The sequence below is a fragment of the Catharus ustulatus genome, chromosome 23 (assembly GCF_009819885.2).
Source record: "Catharus ustulatus isolate bCatUst1 chromosome 23, bCatUst1.pri.v2, whole genome shotgun sequence".
NCBI lineage: Eukaryota > Metazoa > Chordata > Aves > Passeriformes > Turdidae > Catharus > Catharus ustulatus.
In genome coordinates, this window is record NC_046243.1 from 646,966 (window position 1) to 667,558 (window position 20,593).

A 20,593-nucleotide genomic window follows, 5' to 3' on the forward strand; every position below is an offset into this window, starting at 1 on the left:
GAGCAGCTCCAGGAGTGCTGGGGTTTGGGATTTCGGATTTGGGGGAGCAGCTCCAGGAGTTCTTTGGGATTTGAGGGAGCAGCTCCAGGAGTTTTGGGATTTGGGGTTTGGGGTTTGGGGTTTAAGGGAGCAGCTCCAGGAGTGTGCTGGGATTTAGGGTTTGGGATTTGGGGTTTGGGGGAGCAGCTCCAGGAGTTTTGGGGTTTGGGATTTGGAGGAGAAGCCCCAGGAGTGTGCTGGGATTTGGGATTTGAGGGAGCAGCCCAAGGAGTGCTGGGGTTTGGGGTTTGGGGGATCAGGCCTAGGGGGAGCAGCTCCAGGGGTGATTTGGGATTTAGGATTTGGGGAAGGAGCTCCAGGCGTTTTGGGGTTTGGGATGTCAGCCCCAGGAGCTCCCTCCTCCTCCTCCTCCTCCTCCTCTGGGCTTCATGCTGAGATTCATCCCTTAATCATGGAATCAATCTGGAATTCACCCCGTGGGGATGGAATTCATTCCTTGGGGACAGAATTAATCCCGTGGGGTTTGAATTAATCCTGTGGGGATGGAATTCATTCCTTGGGGACAGAATTCATCCTGTAGGGACAGAATTTATCCTGTGGGGTTTGAATTAATCCTGTAGGGATGGGATTAATCCTGTAGGGATGGGATTAATCCTGTAGGGATGGGATTTATCCTGTGGGGATGGAATTCATTCCTTGGGGACAGAATTCCCCCCTTGGGGCAGCAGGGAGAGCCCACACCACTCCCACACTCCCAGTTTGGAATCCAGACCAGCACAACCAGCCAGAACTGAACCACTTGGATCTTATTTCCTTTTTTTTTTCCTTTTTTTTTTTTTTTTTGGGAGGGAATTCCTGCTTTCCCCAGCCCAGGCAGGCTCAGGTGGGTGAGGATGTGCTGCTGGAGATTCCCAATCCATGACTACTATGCAGTCCTTGGCAATTCCACCCCCAGCTGAAGGATTTTCCCCCCAAAAAATCATGGGGGTGTCCCAAAATTCCCAAAAATTCCTCAAAATTCCTCAAAATTCCCCCAAATTCCCAATTTCCCACTCCTCCCAGTGTCCCACTCAGCCCCTGCCCTGTCCTGGTTTTTTGGGATGGATCCCACAGGGAATTGGGGTGGCAGAGCTCTGGATAATTCATTTTTTTTTTTTTTTTTTAGTGAGAACCACTCCCAAAAATTTGAAATTTGTGCTGGGGGTGGGGAGTGGAGAGAGAAAATCCCACACACAGGTCACGAGGGGTGGGCAGGGCTGATCAGTGCAACTGAAATTAAAATTTAAAAAAAAAAAATGTGAATAAATTAAATTTAATCTAAAAACTAAAAAAAAAAAAAAATTAAAAAACTAAAAATTAAAAAAAAAATAAAAAAACTAAAAAGAAAAAAAAAAGAACATTCTAGGTTTTTTCACTGCTGTTTTTTAAATAGGAATTTGAAGTCCTCTGTGCTTGTCTGTTTGCTAGGAGCAGTTTGAGACACTGTTACTGTTTTGAAATGCATGCATGTTACAAGATGAGTCTCCAACCAGAGAAAAAAAAAAATAAAATTAAAACTTTGTGTAAATCTGGGCCCTCCCTGCTCTGCTCTTTGAGGGGTCACCCTCAGCTGCTCCTGGATGGGGGAAAATTGGGAAAAAAAAATTGGATTTTGGGAAGGAATTCCCTCCTGGGATTGGGGAGGGGTTGGGATGAATTCCCAGAGAAGCTCTGGCTGCTCCTGGATCCCTGAAAATCCCAACCTTGGATTTGGGAATCCCTGAGGGAAAGAATTCCAGGATTTGGGAAATCCCTGGATTTGGGGAATCCCTGGATTTGAAGAATCCCAGCCCCCAGGATCTGAGGAATCCCTGAGGGAAGGAATTCCAGCCCCCAGGATTTGGGCTATCCCTGTTCCCTGGATTTGAGGAATCCCAGCCCCTGGATTTGAGGAATCCCTGTTCCCTGGATTTGGGGAATCCCTGGATTTGGGGAATCCCCAGCCCCTGGATTTGGGGAATCCCAGGATTTCAGGAATCCGTAAGGGAAGGAATTCCAGACCCCTGAATTTGAGGAATCCCTGGATTTGGAGAATCCCAGAATCTTGGGGATCCCTGGATTTGAGGAATCCCAAGATCTGGGGAATCCCTGGATTTGGGGAATCCCTGGATTTGAGGAATTCCAGCCCCCAGGATCTGAGGAATCCCTGAATTTGGGGAATCCCTAAGGGAAGGAATTCCAGCCCCCTAAATTTGGGGAATCCCTGTTCCCTGGATTTGGGGAATCCCTGAGGGAAGGAATTCCAGCCCCCTAAATTTGGGGAATCCCTGTTCCCTGAATTTGAGGAATCCCTGGATTTGGAGAATCCCAGAATCTTGGGGATACCTGGATCTGGGGAATCCCTGAGGGAAGGAATTCCAGCCCCCTGAATTTGAGGAATCCCTGAATTTGGGGAATCCCTGAAGGAAAGAATTCCAGCCCCCAGGATCTGGGGAATCCCTGGATTTGGGGAATCCCTGAGGGAAGGAATTCCAGCCCCCAGGATCTGGGGAATCCCTGGATTTGGGGAATTCATCGATTTGAGGAATCCCAGCCCCTGGATTTGAGGAATCCCTAAGGGACAGAATTCCAGCCTCCTGAATTTGAGGAATCCCTGGATCTGGGGAATCCCTAAGGGAAGGAATTCCAGCCCCCTAAATTTGGGAAATCCCAGCCCCCAGGATCTGGGGAATCCCCCTTCCCTGAATTTGAGGAATCCCTGGATTTGGGGAATCCCTGAGGGAAGGAATTCCAGCCCCCAGGATCTGGGGAATCCCTGGATTTGGGGAATTCATGGATTTGAGGAATCCCAGCCCCTGGATTTGGGGAATCCCAGCCCCTGGATTTGGGGAATCCCTGAGGGAAGGAATCCCATCCCCCTGGCAATCCCTGGAGCAGCCTGGGGGATTCCCTGCCAGGAAAAGCCCCAGGGCAGCTCCTGGCTCTGCTCCCGCAGCTCAGAGCAGCCCAGGGGAAGCTCAGGGCTCAGATTTGGGGTTTTTTTTGTTTTATTTTATTTTAAAAAGTCCTGAGTAGCTGAGCCAGGCTAATCCATGCGAGCCTTCAGCGTCCTGGTGGTGACCTTGTCCTTCTCTCTGCAGGGGGAAGAGAGCATTTCCTGTTAAACCCAGCTTTAAACCCGGCCTAAAGCTTGTCCCAGCTGCAAGGACAATGAACCCGAGGTGCTCCCAGAGCTGAAGCAAAATGGGAATTTCCAAATTTCCAAAGCCAGCCTGGTTTTGGGGGTTCATGAGAGAGCCTCATTTCTCTGGGAATGTTCTGGGAATGTTGGGATTAGTGCTCATCCATGAGGGGCAGAAACTCCTCATTCCCATGGGAATGCAGCCAGGGAATCCTGAGCAGCAGGAGCCAAACTCCAGGATTTATTTCTTTGTTCCACCAAGGAACTGCACCAGGAGGGTGCTGAGGGAGGGGCAGGGATTTGGGGAATCCCTGAGGGGAGGAATTCCAGCCCCCTGGATCTGGGGAATCCCATCCCCTGGATTTGGGGAAGCCCTGGATTTGAGGAATCCCTGTTCCCTGGATTTGGGGAACCCTATCCCCAGGATTTGGGGAATCCCACCCCCAGGATTTGCAGAACCCCAGGATTTGAGGAATCCCAGTCCCCAGGATTTGGGGAACATCTGGATTTGATGAATCCCACCCCTGGATTTGCAGAACCCCTGGATGTGGGGATTCCCAGGATTTGCAGCCCCCCAGACTCACATGACGTGCACCACCACGCCCATGCCGGAGATGGCGTCCCTGTCCACGGCGTTGAGCATGGCCTGGGAGATCGTCTCAAACAGGTGCTCGGGCTCCTGAGGGGACAGGGACAGGGACAGGGGTCACCTGGGGTCACCTGGGGTTATCTGGGGTCACCAGGGGTCACCTGGGGTCACCTGGGCCTCACCTGGGACTTACCTGGGTCACCACCCCTGAGATTTTTTCCAACCCCCAGACCCTGCCAGGCTCCCTCAGGCTACCCAAGCCTCTCCCAGCCCAGAGACTGCAGGGCAGGAGGGACAGGCAGGGATCCACAGATCCACAAATCCATCAATGCATGGATCAATCAATGCACAGATCCAGGGATCCATGGATCCACAAATCCATCAGTGCATGGATCAATCAATGCACAGATCCATGGATCCATCAATCCATGAATCCACAAATCCATCAATGCACAAATCCATGGATCCATGGATCCTCAAATCCATCAATGCATGGATCAATCAATGCACAGATCCATGGATCCACAAATCCATCAGTGCATGGATCAATCAATGCACAGATCCATGGATCCATGGATCCATCAATCCATGGATCAATCAATCCATCAATCCATGGATCCATCAATGCACAGATCCACAGATCCACAAATCCATCAATGCATGGATCCATCAATCCATCAATGCATGGATCCATCAATCCATCAATGCACAAATCCATGGATCAATCAATGCATGGATCCACAAATCCATCAATGCATGAATCCATCAATGCACAAATCCCTCAATCCATCAATGCATAGATCCATCAATCCATGAATCCACAAATCCATGGATCCATCAATCCATGGATCCATCAATCCATGGATCCATCAATCCATCAATCCACGGATCCATCAATGCACAAATCCATGGATCCACAAATCCATCAATCCATCAATGCATGAATCCATCAATGCACAAATCCATGGATCCACAAATCCATGGATCCATCAATGCACAGATCCACCGATCCATCAATCCATGGATCCACAGATCCACAAATCCATCAATCCATCAATGCACAAATCCATGGATCCATCAATCCACAGATCCATGAATCCATCAGTGCACAAATCCATCAATCCATCAGTCCATGGATCCATCAATCCACAAACCCACAGATCCATCAATCCATGGATCCATCGATCCACACATCCCAGGTGACCCCAAGTGATCCAAACTGACCTTGGGTGACCCCAGGTGATCTCAAGTAACCCCGTGTGACCCCTGCTGACCCCGTGTGACCCCAGCTGACCCTCTGCCCCCTCTCACCATGTCGGGCTCCCACTGGGACTCGCACATGCCGTACATCTGCTCGGAGCAGGTGCCGCTGACCCCGTGTGACCCTGTGTGACCCCGTGTGACCCTGTGTGACCCCTGCTGACCCCGTGTGACCCCGTGTGACCCCGCTGCCCCCTCTCACCATGTCAGGCTCCCACAGGGACTCGCACATGCCGTACATCTGCTCGGAGCAGGTGCCGCTGACCACGAAGTCGTCGGTGACCATGGGGCAGCCGATCAGGTCCAGCGAGCAGATGAACGGCTCCAGGGTCAGCGGGTCCAGCCCCGCGATCACCGGCTCCGTGTAGTACGGACCGAACCTGGGGGACAGCGGGGCTGGGGACACGGCTGGGGACAGCTGGGGACAGCTGGGCTGGGGCACAGGGCTGGGGACAGCTGGGGACACAGCTGGGCTGGGGGGACAGGGCTGGGGACAGCTGGGGACACAGCTGGGCAGGGGGACAGGGCTGGGCTTGGGAACAGAGCTGGGCTGGGGACACGGCTGGGGACAGCTGGGCTGGGGGACAGGGCTGGGGACATGGCTGGGGACAGCTGGGGACACAGCTGGGGACACGGCTGGGGACACGGCTGGGCTTGGGGACACGGCTGGGGCACAGCTGGGACACAGCTGGGCTTGGGGACATGGCTGAGCTGGGGACACAGCTGGGCTGGGGAACAGGGCTGGGGACAGCTGGGGGCACGGCTGGGCTCAGGGGACATAGCTGGGCTCAGGGGGGGACATGGCTGGACTCAGGAGGGACACAGCTGGGGACACAGCTGGGCTCAGGGGGGACACAGCTGGGGACACAGCTGGGCTGGGGGACACAGCTGGGCTCAGGGATATGGCTGGGGACAGCTGGGGACACAGCTGGGCTCAGGGGGGGGACATGGCTGGACTCAGGAGGGACACAGCTGGGCTCAGGGGGGGGACACAGCCAGGCTCAGGGCATCCCCAGGGACAGCAGCAGCCCAGGAGGCAGCACAGGGACCATGGTGACACCGTGGGACGCCCCAGGAGCAGATTTCCCAGAAAACTCCTCAGCTCCCCGAGCCCTCCCTGCAGCTCCCTGCCCTTTTACCTCCTCTCATAGAGCAGGTTGGACACCATGCTCATGAAGGTCTGGGGCTTGATCTGCCTCCCTTCCTTCAGCTCGTACAGATTGAGCCTGAACTTCAACCTCTGTGCCCTGCAGGGGAGCAGAGCTGGGTTAAACTCAGCTTAAAGCACAGCTTAAATCACAGTTAAATCACAGCTTAAAGCCCTGCAGGCTCCCCCTGTCCCCTCCAGCCAGGCCTGGACTGTCCTGCTGCTGCCAGGGAGGGCCTGCACAGGGAGCTGCTCTGGGCTTCAGCTGAAATCGCAGCGGGGAAAGCTCCATTGGAGCAGTGGAAGTGGAATTTTAACAGTGAAAGTGGAATTCCAGCAGTGAAAATGGAATTTTAATAGTGAAAGTCCAATTCCAGCTGTGATAGCTCAATTTTAGCAGTGAAAAAGGAATTTAAGCAGTGAAAGCTCAATTAGAGCAGCGAAAGCTCAATTTTAACAGTGCAACTTCATTTTAGCAATGACAGTTCAATTACACCAGCAAAACCCCAATTTTACCAAGCTCATCTTAGCACTGAAACTCCAATTCCAGCAGTGAAAATCCCATTTTAGCAGCGCCGTGACCTCAAACCACGGGCAGATTTATTTCAAAACTCCCCCACAAAGCGAACTAACAACAACAACACCGGCCCCGCTCCATTTTACATTAATCCCAACCACTAACACCCCCTCCCTGGTACAAACCCGGCACCACGAGCTGTGTTCATGCCCAGAACCGCTCCCAGCTCACTTACACGGTCTGCACGTCCGTGGCCAGCCCGGCCAGGCCGATGTAGAGCCTTTGGCCCATGGGGAAAATCTTCTGGAAGTCCGTGGTCACCGTCTGCGCCTGGATCCCGAAGCGCCGGTCGGCGGCGATGGCCACGCAGTCCTTGCCCCTCATGGCCATGACGGCCCCGCCGTTGTAGGACATGATCGACTGCGGGGAGCGGCGGCTCAGGGCACCGGGGGATGCTCAGGGCAGCCCCGGCCCCTCGCGGAGCGGCCCCCGCCTCGCCCCGCGCTGTGTGCGGAGCTGCCCGCGGGTCTCACCATGGCTGCGGCTGTTGGGTCCCCGCTGTGTCACCGCTGTGTCACCGCTGTGTCCCCGCTCTGTCCCCTCACGGTCCCCGCTGTGTCACCGCTCTCCGCTCCGGCTCCGCTCCGGCCCCGCCGCGCCGCCGCCGGTCCCGCCCCCGACTCTTCCCATTGGCTGCCGTCCCGGCTACTTCCGCTCATTTCCTGCTTCCCATTGGTCTCTACTACCGCCACTCTTACAACAACACTTCCCATTGGTCCTCCAAACCGGACGTCCCGCCTTCCTTGCGTCCCATTGGCTTGTCACAGTCCGTGGTCCCGCCTTCCTCGCCCCCCCATTGGTCGCTATCGCCGCATGGAGCCGGAGCGCTGTCGGTGATTGGTTGGAGCGGCGGCGGCGCGAGCAGCTGATTGGCTGAGGCCGGGCAGGGTGGGGCGGGGCCGAAAAGTGAGGAGTCACAGTGAGCGCGCGAGGCATGGCGGGATAGCGGGGGGGAACAGCTGGAAAATGGAACAGCTGGAAAATTGGGAATAGATAGAAAATGGGGAATAGATGGGAAATGGGGAATAGATGGGAAATGGGGAATAGATGGAAAATGGGAACAGCTGGAAAATTAGGAATAGATGGAAATGGGAACAGCTGGAAATTGGGAATAGATGGAAAATTAGGAATAGATGGAAATGAGAACAGCTGGAAAATAAGGAATAGATGGAAAATGGGGACAGATGGAAAATGGGGGATAGATGGGAAATGGGGAACAACTGAAAAAATTGGAACAGCTGGAAAAATGGGGAACAGCTGGAGAAATGGGGAATAGATGGAAAAAATTTGGAACAGCTGGATCGAGATAGGACTGGATAAAGGGGTGCACAGCTGGATCAGTGGGGGAGCAGCTGCAGCAATGGGGAAACATCTGGATGTGGTGCACAGCTGGATTGGGGGCACAGCTGGGGGTGCACACAGGGACCCGACACAGCTGGATCTGGGGGGCACATCTGGATGTGGCACAGCTGGAACAGCCACATCTCTGCTGCGGGTTAAATGTGGATTTTAAACGTGGATTTTAAACACAGGATTTAAAAAGTGAATTTTTAACATAGGTTTTAAAAAGTAGATTTTTAGCGTGGTTTTTTAAACGTGGATTTTTAACACAGTTTTAAAAAGTGCGTTTTTAAAGTGGTTTTTTGTCGTGGATTTTTAACGTGGGTTTTTGCCGTGGGTTTTGGGGTTTCCAAAGTGTGTTTTTACCGTGGGGTTTTGGGATTTTCCACCACGCTCCCCCCGGTGGGAACAGCCAGCAGAGCCCGGGGGGATCCCTGGGATCAATCCCAGCACGGCCCGGGGCTAAACCGGGAATTCCGGTTGGATTCCATCGAACGCAGCTCAGAAATGGAATTTCAGGATTTTTAGGAGAGGGGAAGCTCAGACCTGGCACCCCATCATCTTTATTTTGAGGCAAAACGCAGCGCTGGGACGGAAACAGCGCTTCGGGCGCGATGTTGATGTCCCAAAATGTGCTTGGAATTTTGTCCCGGTGTGGAAGAAAAAATGATAATAAAAAGGGAGCGGTTCCGTCCCTGGGTGGCTCGAACCACCAACCTTTCGGTTAACAGCCGAACGCGCTAACCGATTGCGCCACAGAGACCGCGCTGGCAGCGGCGAGGAGAGCGCGGGACTCGGGAATGGGAAATGGGAATAATGGGAATGATGGGAATGGGGATGGGAATAATGGGAATAATGGGAATAATGGGAATGGGGATGGGGATGGGGATGGGGATGGGGATGGGGATGGGAATAATGGGAAAATGGGAATGCGGATGGGAAATTGGACTGGGAATAATGGGAATAATGGGAATGGGAATGGGAATAATGGGAATGGGAATAATGGGAATGGGAATGAGAATGGAATGGGAATGGAAATGGGAAATGGGAATGTGAATAATGGGAATGGGGATGGGAATAATGGGAATGGGAATGATGGGAATAATGAGAATAATGAGAATAATGGGAATAATGGGAGTAATGAGAATGGGAATGGAGATGGGAATAATGGGAATGGGAATAATGGGAATGGAAATAATGGGAATAATGGGAATAATGGGAATGGGAATGGGAATGGGAATGGGGATGGGGATAGGGTGAAGATGGGTATGGGAACGGGAATAATGGGAATAATGGGGATGGGAATGGGGATGGGAATAATGGGAATGGGAATAATGGGAATGAGAATGGGGATGGGAACGGGAATGGGAATGGGAAAGGGACAGAGGGAACGGAATACCGGGAACGGGAATGGGGAAACGGGAATGGGACAGAGGGAATGGGAACGGGACAAAGGGATCGTGAACAGGGAACAGGATACCAGGGACGGGAATGGGACACAGGGAACGGGACACAGGGGAATGGGACACAGGGAATGGGAACGGGACACCGGGAATGAGATCCGGGGTCAGGATACCGGGAACAGGACAGCGGAACGGGAATGGGGACAGGGGACGGGCACTGGGAACAGGACACCGGCCCCAGAGACAGTGACCCCGGGACCCCCGGGAGCCCCGGGCACGGAGGGGCGGCCGTTCTCCTGTTCCCCTTCCCGCCCCTTTCCCCTCCTTTATTTCATTTCCTTCCCCGCGTTTTTTTTTTTCAACTCTCTCCTCTTTTCCTGCCTTTTTTTCTTTTCCTCCTTCCTATCCCTCCCTTTTTTTTCTTTCCTTTTCTCCTTTTTTTCTTCCCTTTCCATGTTATTTTTTACTGGGATTTCCCCGGTTTTTTCCCTTCCTTCTCCCCGTCATTTCCCATCTTTCCCTTTCCCTAATTTCCCTCCATTTTGCTTCCCTTCCTCTTTTTCCTTCCTTTCCCCCCCGATTTCCCATTTTCCTTTTCTTTCCTGAATTCGCTCTATTTCCCTTGATTTTTTCACCTCCCTTTCCCCCGCCTTCTTGTCCACTTCCCCTTTATCCTAATTTCCCTGTTTTTCTTGTTTTCCCCACCTTCTTTTCCATTTTTCCTTCCTTCTAATTTCCCTCTATTTTTCTCCCCTTTCCTTTTTCCCTCCTTTTTCCCTCTCTCATTTTCCCTTTTCCTTTTCTTTCTCTCACTCCCCCAATTTTTTGTTTCCCAATTTTTTTTTCTCCCCCTCCCTCCAATTTTCCATTTTCCCTCTTCAAATTCCCTTTATTTTTTTTCCTCTTTTTTTTCCCTTCCTCCCCTCCTCCCCTCCTGCCCATCCCCGAGGGTCGCGCTTATCCCGGGTCACAATTTGGGGACAAAACTGGGTGGGGGGACGCGGGACTTGGAGCATTTTGGGGCCATTCCAGGGGTTTTTTGGGGCTTTCTCGTTTCCCCCCCGGGGGTCCTCTGGGGCTGGGGGGTCCCGGGGGGTTCCGGGGGGTTCCGGGGGGGTCCGGGGGTCCCCCCCAATCTCGGCCCCTCGCTCCCCCCCCTCCGCAGCCCCCCAAAGGAATGAGGTCACGTGAGGCGGGCGGGGCCAGGCGGAGGCTGGAGGTGGGAAAAAAATAAATTAAAAAAAAAAAATAAAAAGAGGGGAAAAAATTTAAAAAAAAAAAAAAAGAAGAAGAGGAAGGAGGGAAAAAAAAAGGAGGAGGAAAAAAAAAAAAGAGCGAGGAGAGAGTGGAGGGAAAAAAATTTAAAATAAAAAAAAATTTAAAAATAAATAAAAAAATAAAAAAGGGCCGCGGCCCGCAGCGCCGCCCGAGCCGAGCCGAGCCGAGCCGAGCCCAGCCGAGCCCAGCCGAGCCCAGCCGAGCCCAGCCGAGCGGCGGGAGCGGAGGCGCGGCCGCGGGGCCGCCGCCACCAGGTAGGGACGCGGTGCCGGTGTCCCCCCCCCAGCCCCGGTACCAAAGATGGCCGAGGGACACCGGGACCCCCCCGGGCGGGCGGAGGGGCCGGGCCGAGCTGACAGCCGGCCCCGAGCACAAAGGGGACGGCCCGGGGCCACCGGGGCCGCCACACCCCCGGTGCCGGTGCCGGTGTCGGTGCCACCCCCGGTGTCGGTGTCGGTGCCGGTGCCGGTGTGGCCGTGGTCACCCGAGGTCCTGTCCCTCCCCGTGTGTGTGTGGCAGTGGCCACCCCAGTGTCCCTCCCGTGTTGGTGTCCCCACTGTGTGTCAGTGGCCATCCATGTCCGTGTCCCTCCGTGTCCATGTTCTCCCTGGGTCCATGTCCCCACCGTGTCCGTGTCCCCTCTTGTGGCCGTGTCACCCCCGTGTCCCCCTCATCCCCGTGTCCTCCCCGTGTGTCAGTGGTTATCCCGTGTCCGTGTCCCCCCGCGTCCACGCTTCCTCTGGCCGTGTCCCCTCTTGTGGCCGTGTCCCCCCCATGTCCGTGTCCCCCCCTGGGTCCATGTCACCCGGTGTCCGTGCCCCGCGGTGTCACCCGTGTCTCCCGTGTCCCTCGTGTCCCCCCGTTCCCGTGTCCGTGTCCCCACCTGTCACCCCCGCTCTCCCGTCCCGCCGTGTCCCTGCTCTCGTGTCCCTGTCCCCTCACGCTTTGTGGTCACTCGTGTCCAGCGGGGCTCCCTCCCCCATCCCCCGGGGTCTCTCCGGGGGTGTCACCTCGTGTCCCCTCGTGTCCCCCCGGGCCGTGCCGGGAGGAGCTGTCCCGGGCCATCCCCGAGCCGGGGGTCCCGCCGTGACTTTGCCTCGCCCTTCCCGAGCCGTGCCCGGTCCGGGGGGTTCGGGATTGGGGGGACACCGAGCCCCGGGGGGCTCCGGGGGGCTCCAGGGGGGCTCCGGGGCTTTGTCCCGCCCCCCTCCCGGCACAGGAAACCGCCGCCGTTATCGCCCGGTTTATTAGAACCGGTTTGCGCCGGTGGCTCGGGCTCCCCCCTCCCGCCATCGGCGGCTGCGAGCGCCCGAAGCGCCGGAATTCCCCCCAAAAAAACGGGGCTGCCCCGTGCCGGGCGGGGGGGGGACAGGGACAGGGCACCGCGACACCCCCGCCATGGGGACGGGGTGGCAGGGACACCCCCCCGGTCACCTGGGGCTGGGGAGGGCTCGGGGGCACCACCCGGGGGGGATCTGGGGGTCCCCAACCCCGCCGGGGCTGCCGGGCCCCCCTTGGGGGCTGTCCCCCAGCACGGGGCTGTCCTCAAGGTCCCCAACCCTGCGCTGTCCCCCAGGTCTCCATCCCAGTGGTGTCCCCATCGCAGAGGTGTCCCCAAAGTCCCCATCCCAGTGGTGTCCCCAAGGTCCCCATCCCAGTGGTGTCCCCATCTCTGTCCTGTCCCTGTGGCATCTCCATCCCAGTCCCAGCAATGTCCCGTCCCTGTGCCATCCCAGTGGTGTCCCTGTCCCTGTGGCACCTCTTTTTGAATCCAAACGGTGTCCCCATCCCTGCGGTGTCCCCAAGGTCCCCATCCCAGTGGTGTCGCCGTCCCTGCATCCCCATCCCAGTCCCAGTCGTGTCCCATGTCACCAACATCCCAGTGGTGTCCCCATCCCTGTGACACCTCCATCCCAGCGCCACTGGTGTCCCACCCCCGGTGCGGGTGTCCCTGTGTGTGTACAGTGTAGCCCCTGTGTGTCCCTGTGTGTCCCGTACATGTCCCTGTGTGTCACTGTGTGTCCCCGTGTGTCACACTTGTGTCCCTGTGTGTCCCTGTGTGTCACACATGTCCCCGTGTGTCCCATCCCTGTCCCCGTGTGTCCCCGTGTGTCACACCCCCGTCCCGGGGCTCTGCGGTGCCACCGCTCCTCTCCCCGCTCCCCGGTGTCCCTCGCCGCCTGTCGCCGGTCCCGTGTCCCCGCTGGCTGTGACAATATTCCGGCTGCTGGCCAAGTGTGGGGTTGCCATGGAAACACCAAAACTGCGGCGATTCCGGCTCCGGCGGCTCCGCTGGAACCGTGGGAGCCCCGGAGCGATCCCGAGCGCTCCCGAGCGCTCCCTCCGTGCCCACCGGGCCCAGGCACCCAACACCAGCCTGGGGATTCCCTGGAGGGAAAAAAAAATCCGTGGAATTCTGCCTGGAAATGCATTTTCTATGGAAACAACCCAAAAAACACTTTTTTTTTTTTTTTAATTGGTGTGAGTGCGTGTGCAGCCACAGGTGGGGGGTTGTCCTTGCTCAGAGGTGTTGGGGACACCCAGGGACACCCGGGGGGTGGCAGGTGACAGTCCCCACCCTGTCCCAGCCCTGCTCCCTGAGGGCATCCCGGGATTTCCCCGCAGGGAGGATCCGCCGGGGCTGCTCCAAGATGCACAGAACCACCCGCATCAAGATCACGGAGCTCAACCCCCACCTGATGTGCGCCCTCTGCGGCGGCTACTTCATCGACGCCACCACCATCGTGGAGTGCCTGCACTCCTGTGAGTGTCCCCAAGGGTCCCCAAGGGTCCCCTGGGCGCCCCAAAACCCCACAGAGACCCCTTGGGCGTGGGAGCTGCGGGGGATGGATGGGGCTGCACTGGGCATCCACTGGGGATTGTCCCCAAGGGGTGTGGGGGTCCCCAGGGTGGTGTCACCTTGTGGCCTCACTCACAGAGGGTCCCTCTGTCCCCACAGTCTGCAAAACCTGCATCGTTCGCTACCTGGAGACCAACAAGTACTGCCCCATGTGCGACGTGCAGGTGCACAAAACCCGGCCCCTGCTCAGCATCAGGTGAGGAGGGGACTCCACAGGGGGATGGATGGTCCATGGGTCCATCCAACCATCATCCAGCATCCATCCATCCATCATCCATCCATCCATCCATCATCCATCCATCCATCACCCATCCATCATCCATCATCCATCATCCATCCATCATCCATCATCCATCATCCATCATCCATCGTCCATCCATCCATCCATCATCCATCATCCATCCATCATCCATCATCCATCGTCCATCCATCCATCCATCATCCATCATCCATCCATCATCCATCATCCATCATCCATCCATCCATCATCCATCCATCATCCATCCATCATCCATCATCCATCCATCCATCCATCCATCCATCATCCATCATCCATCATCCATCCATCATCCATCCATCCATCATCCATCCATCCATCATCCATCCATCATCCATCATCCATCATCCATCCTCCATCATCCATCCATCATCCATCATCCATCATCCATCCATCATCCATCCATCCATCATCCATCATGGGATGGGAGATTTGAGGCTTTGGGATGGGGAATTGGGGATTTGGGGTTTGTGGATTTGGGGTTTGGGGTGGGAATTTTCCAGAATGGAGTTGGGGGAAACAGAGGCCCCGTTGTGCTGGGCACAAACTACTCCCCAATCCCGCTGATTTCTCCCACTTTTCCCATTTTTCCCCCTTCCAGGTCGGACAAAACCCTCCAGGACATCGTGTACAAACTGGTCCCGGGGCTTTTCAAAGGTGCAGTCAAGGATGGGGAGAGTTTGGGAGTTTGGGAATTTGGGAATTGCGTTTGTTACTTGCTCCCATCCCCCTGAGGCCCTTCCTGGGATTTCCCATTCCCACAGAGACAGGACACACATGGCATCCATCCCAAATTCTGGGAGGAATTCCCTGGGAATTCTGGGGTGTCCCCCTGTGTCCCCATGCTGTCATTGTCCTGGCTGTGGCGCTGTCCCTGTCCCTGTCCCTGTCCCTGTCCCTGTCCCTGTCCCTGTCCCATCCCTGTCCCATCCCTGTCCCTGTCCCCACAGATGAGATGAAGAGGAGGCGCGACTTCTACGCTGCGTACCCGGTGGCCGAGGGTGAGTGTCACCATGTCACAGTGTCACAGTGTCACAGTGTCACAGGGTCACAGGGTCACAGTGTCACATGTCACCATGTTACAATGTCACATTTTCAGTGTCAATGTCACAGTGTCACTTTCTTGGTGTCAGTCACAGTGTCACCTGTCCCAGTGTCAGTCTCAATGTCACAATGTCACAGTGTCACATTTTTGGTGTCAGTCACAGTGTCACCTGTCAGTCTCACCGTCACAATGTCACAATGTCACAATGTCACAGTGTCACATTTTCAGTGTCAATGTCACAGTGTCACATTTTCAGTGTCACTGACACAGTATCACCATGTCTCAGTGTCAGTTTCAATGTCACAATGTCACAATGTCACAATGTCACAGTGTCACAATGTCACAATGTCACATTTTCAGTGTCACTGACAGTGTCACCATGTCCCAGTGTCAGTCTCAATGTCACAATGTCACAGCGTCACATTTTCGGTGTCACTGTCACAGGGTCACAGGGTCATAGGGTCACAGTGTCACATGTCACAACGTCACATTTTCAGTGTCAATGTCACAATGTCACAGTGTCACATTTTCGGTGTCAATGTCACAGTGTCACTTTCTTGGTGTCAGTCACAGTGTCACACTGTCCCAGTGTCAGTCTCAATGTCACAATGTCACAGCGTCACATTTTCAGTGTCAATGTCACACTTTCGGTGTCACTGTCACAGTGTCACCGTGTCCCAGCCTGGGGCCCGTCCCCTGCTGTCCCCCCAACCGTGTCCCTGTCCCCGCAGTCCCCCTGGGCTCGCAGGAGGAGCGTGGTGAGGTGGCCGAGGCGGGAGCAGGGCGCGGTGCCCGAGGACGAGATCGTCAGTCTGTCCATCGAGTTCCACCGGGACCCCAGGTACGGACTGGGACCCCAGGTATGGACTGGGACCCCAGGTACGGACTGGGACTCCTGGTATGGCACAGGGACCCCAGGTACAGACCCCAGGTACGGACCAGGACCCCAGGTACAGACTGGAGTTCCTGGTAGTGTTTGGGCTTCCTGGTACTGCCCAGGGCTGGGGTAGGAAAGGGGCTCCCACCCTCTTCCCACTCCTGGAATCCGGGAATGGTTGGGGTTGGAGGGGACCTGAGGTGGTGGCAGCTGAGAGTCCCTGCTCAGGGAGGGCTGCAGGGGACAGGAGCACCCAAACACCCGGGCCCTGTCCTGAATTCCAGCAGTGATCCCTGATCCCTGATCCCAGTGTGATCTCTGATCCCAGTTCCAAGTGTGATCCCAGTGTGATTCCTGATCCCCGTGTGATCCCAATGTGATCCCAGATCCCTGATCATAGCGTGATCCCTGATCCCAGTGTGATTCCAGATCCCAGTGTGATCCCTCATTCCAGTGTGATCCCTGATTCCTGGTCCCAGTATGGTCCCTGCTCCCAACTGTGTCACCCCTGTGCTCCTGCTGGCAACCCAGGGATTTCCCTGGTTCCTGGAGCAGCATTCCAGAGGGATCCAGAGAGATCCAGAGGGATCCAGAGAGATCCAAAAGGATCCAGAAGGATCCAGAGAGATCCAGAGGGATCTAGAGATATCCAGAAGGATCCAGAGAGATTCAGAAGGATCCAGAAGGATCCAGAGAGATCCAGAGGGATCCAGAGAGATCCCGAGGGATTCACAGGGACTTGGAGGGGTCCGGAACCCAGGGAATGCCCGTGGCTGTGCTGGGGTGAAGCCTTGGATGTCCCCCCATGTCACCCCCTAGATGTCCCCCCTCCACGGGCCCTTCCGGGATTTTTCCCCCCCACCCTTCCCACATTCCCTGTCCCCTGTCCCTCCCCAGCGAGGAGCAGAAAGGCGCCGAGGAGAACGGGGACCTGGACAAGGACAAGGTGAGAGTGCGGTGGCATCGAGGTGGCACCAGGGTGGCACTGTGCTGGCACTGTGCTGGCACTGTGCCTCAGTGCCTGCTGCCCTGGGGGGGAGAACAGGGCACCCCAAACCCAGGACACCCCAAACCCTGGACCCCCAAACCTGGGACACCACAAACCCCAAACCCCAGACACCCCCAACCCCATGACCCCAAATTCTGCACACCCCAAACCCGGGACAACCAGCAGGTAGGACCCCCCAAACTCCAGACCCCCAAACTCAGGACACCCCAAATCTGGGACACCACAAACCCCAAACCCCACACACCCCAACCCCATGACCCCAAACCCAGGACCCCCCAAACCCCATGACCCCAAACCTAGGACACCCAAACCCAGGACACCCCAAACCTGGGACACCCCAAATCCAGGACACCCCAAATCCAAGACTCCCCCAAAACCATGATCCCCAAACCTAGGACACCCCAAACCCAGGACACCCCAAACCCCAGACACCCAAACCCCAGACCCTCAAACCCTTAACCCCAAATCCCCCAACCCCAAATCCCCCAACCCCAAATCCCCCAACCCCAAACCCTGCACACCCCAAACCCTGCATACCCCAACCCATGACCCAAATTCTGCACACCCCAAACCCTGCACACTCCAAACCCATGACCCCGACCCCACACCCCCCGACCCGGTGCCCCCCAGGCCCCGCCGTGCCCCCCGGGCCCCGCGCTGCGGTTCCTGCGCTGCCCGGCCGCCATGACCGTGCTGCACCTGGCCAAGTTCCTGCGCAACAAAATGGACGTGCCCAGCAAGTACCGGGTGAGGAACGGGAATGGGAACGGGAATGGGAACGGGAACGAACGGGAATGGGAGGGAATGGTTGGGAATGGTTGGGAATGGTTGGGAGGATTGGGAATGGTCAGGAACGATTTGGAATGGTTGGATATGGTTGGGAATACTTGGGAATGGTTGGGAATGGTCTAGGAATGGTTTGGAATGGTTGGGAATGGTTGGGAATGTTTGGGAATGGTTGGGAGTGGTTTGGAATGTTTGGGAATACTTGGGAATGGTTGGGAATGGTCTAGGAATGGTTTGGAATGGTTGGGAATGTTTGGGAATGGTTGGGAGTGGTTTGGAATGTTTGGGAATGGTTGGGAGTGGTTTGGAATGGTTGGGAGTGGTTGGGAATGTTTGGGAATGGTTGAGAATGGTCTGGGAGTGGTTGGGAATGATTGGGAACAGTCAGGAATGATTTGGAATGGTCACGAATGGTTGGGAATGATTGGAATGGTTGGGAATGGTTGGGAATTGTTTGGGAATGCTCTGGGAATGGTTGGGAATGGTTGGGAATGGTTGGGAATGGTTGGGAATGGTTGGGAATGGTTTGGAATGTTTGGAATGATCTAGGAATGGTTTGGAATGTTTGGGAATGGTTGGGAATGGTTGGGAGTGGTTGGGAATGGTTGGGAACAGTCAAGAATGATTTGGAATGGTCACGAATGGTTGGGAATGATTTGGAATGGTTTGGAATGGTTGGGAATGGTTGGGAATGCTCTGGGAATGGTTGGGAATGGTTGGATATGGTTGGGAGGGTTTGGAAATGGTTGGGATGGCTGGGAATGGTCAGGAATGGTCAGGAACCGATTTGGAATGGCTGGGAATGGTTGGGAATGATTTAGAATGGTTGGAATATGTTTGGGAGGGTTTGGGAATGGCTGGAATGGTGGGGAATGGTCTGGGAATGGTCAGGAGTGGTTGGGAATGGCTGGGAATGCTCGGGAGTGCCCAGCCAATGCTCTGGAATGGTTGGCAGTGCTCCGAAATGCTTGGGAATGCCCAGGAATGCCTGGGAATGCCTGGGAAGGCCCAGGAATGTTTGGGAATGCTCAGGGTGCACTGCCCATCCACTGCTGATCCCTGCTTGTCCAAAATATCCCTGCTCAGCCGTCCTTTCCCAGGAGCAGGATCCTTCCTTTTCCCATGACCAGATCCATCCATTCCCTGGATCTGTTTCCATCCTTTCCCTGGATCTGTTCCATCCTTTCCCTGGTTTGTCTCCATCCTTTCCCTGCTGCAGGTGGAGGTGCTGTACGAGGGAATGAGCCCCTGAAGGAATATTACACCCTGATGGACATCGCCTACATCTACCCCTGGAGGAGGGTGAGGAAACTGGGAAAAAGCTGGGAATACTGGGAAAATCCGTGCTGGAATACTGGGGAAATCTACTGGGAATACTGGGAGAATCTGTCCTTTTGGGATAAACTGGGAATATCTGTACTGGGGAAACAGGGATATCTGTACTGGGAGAAACGGGGAATATCTATACTGGGAAAACTGGGAAGATCTGTCCTTTTAGGGATAAAAACTGGGAATATCTGTACTGGGAGAGCTGGGATTGTCTGTGCTGGGAAAACCGGGAATATCTGTTCTAGGAGAAAACTGGGAAAATCTGTACTGGGGAAAGTGGGAATATCTGTACTGGGAAATCTGTACTGTGGAAACTGGGAGTATCTGTGCTGGGAAAAGTGGGATTGGGGGATGGTGGCAGTGCCGGTGTCCCCGCGGTGTCCCCAGGGCTTTGGGGGGTGGCAGTGCCGGTGTCCCCGCGGTGTCCCTGCGCTGCTGGCAGTGCCGGTGTCCCCGCGGTGTCCCCGCGCGGTGCCATCCGTGCCCCGTGTCCCCAGACCGGTCCCCTGGCTCTCAAGTACCGCGTCCAGCCCGCCTGCAAGCGGCTCCGGCTGTGCCCGGCGCTGCCCTCCGAGGGCACCAACACCAGCGGCGCCTCCGAGTGCGAGTCCGGCAGCGGACAAAGCGCAGAGCCCCGGGCTGGCATCAACCCCCGGGCTGGCATCAACCCCCGGGCTGGCATCGCCCCCCGGGCTGGCATCGCCCCCCGCCCTGCCCAGCCCCGGTCATGCCCCTCCCGGGTTCCGCACTCACCGGTTCTGCCTCGAACTGTCACCGCTGCCACCCAATTGTCACCCCCTGCCACCCAGTTGTCACCCGATGCCCCCCAATTGTCACCCCGCTGCCACCCGCCCGCGGCCGCAAAACCGCCCTGAACGGCAGCGCGGGCTCGGCCCTGAGCTAAAAACCTCCGGGGGATGCTGGAAACCCTCCTGGGACTCTGAAAAAATCATCCTGGGACTCTGAAAAATCATCCTGGGACTCAGAAAAAATCATCCTGGGACTCCAAAAAATCATGCTGGGACTCCAAAAAATCATCTGGGACTCTGAAAAAGTCATCCTGGGACTCAGAAAAATCGTCCTGGGACTGAAAAATTATCCTAGGACTCAGAAAAAATCATCCTGGGACTCAGAAAAATCATCCTGGGACTTTGAAAACCCTCCTGGGAGTCAAAAAAATCATCCTGGGACTCTGAAAAATCATCCTGGGACCCTGAAAAACCCTGCAGGGGCTGCTAAAAATCCTCCTGGGATTGCTAAAAATCCTTCTGGAACTCCTGCAGACCCTCCAAGGATCCTAAAGACTCACGAGGGGTTCCTAAAAAATCCTTCAGGGATCTTAAGGATCCTCCAGGGGTTGCTAAAAGATCCTTCAGAGATTCCTGAAATTCCTCCTGGGATCCTGCAGACCCTCCAGGGATTCCCAAAACCCCTCCAGGGATTCCTGGGACGGGGATTCCCACGGAGATGTTCCTTGCAGAGCTCTGTAAATATCTTTGTGTACATAGGGAGACAGAGAGCAGAGTTCTACGGACTTATTTTCTAATTTAAAAACGCAAAGAAGACACAGAAATGGCGGTGGATATTTTTAAATGTGTTTTTTGTTCGTTTGTTTGAGGTGTTTTTTGTTTGTTGTTTTGTTTTGTTTTGTTTTG

General features: G+C 55.5%; 2 protein-coding genes and 1 non-coding gene across 3 annotated transcripts; 1 reads left to right on the plus strand and 2 right to left on the minus strand.

The window, feature by feature from the left end:
- Positions 1-3,012: 3,012 nt before the first annotated feature.
- Positions 3,013-7,335, minus strand: PSMB3 (proteasome 20S subunit beta 3). The gene is made up of 6 exons (XM_033078882.2): positions 7,207-7,335; positions 6,909-7,093; positions 6,149-6,256; positions 5,212-5,389; positions 3,745-3,839; positions 3,013-3,113 (listed from the first exon to the last, which is right to left on the minus strand). Exons 1-6 carry the CDS (start codon positions 7,207-7,209, stop codon positions 3,065-3,067), a joined length of 618 nt encoding a protein of 205 aa, XP_032934773.1. The 5' UTR covers positions 7,210-7,335; the 3' UTR covers positions 3,013-3,064.
- A 1,429-nt stretch (positions 7,336-8,764) lies between these two features.
- Positions 8,765-8,837, minus strand: TRNAN-GUU. Its single transcript has one exon. It is a non-coding gene; the product is annotated as a tRNA-Asn (tRNA).
- A 2,111-nt stretch (positions 8,838-10,948) lies between these two features.
- Positions 10,949-20,548, plus strand: PCGF2 (polycomb group ring finger 2). The gene is given in 12 exon segments (XM_033079223.1): positions 10,949-11,009; positions 13,381-13,518; positions 13,715-13,811; positions 14,494-14,549; positions 14,843-14,893; positions 15,669-15,709; positions 15,711-15,778; positions 16,712-16,760; positions 17,454-17,570; positions 18,829-18,846; positions 18,849-18,911; positions 19,436-20,548. Coding segments are annotated over 11 exon segments (1,050 nt in total). The 5' UTR covers positions 10,949-11,009; positions 13,381-13,406; the 3' UTR covers positions 19,814-20,548.
- Positions 20,549-20,593: the final 45 nt, after the last annotated feature.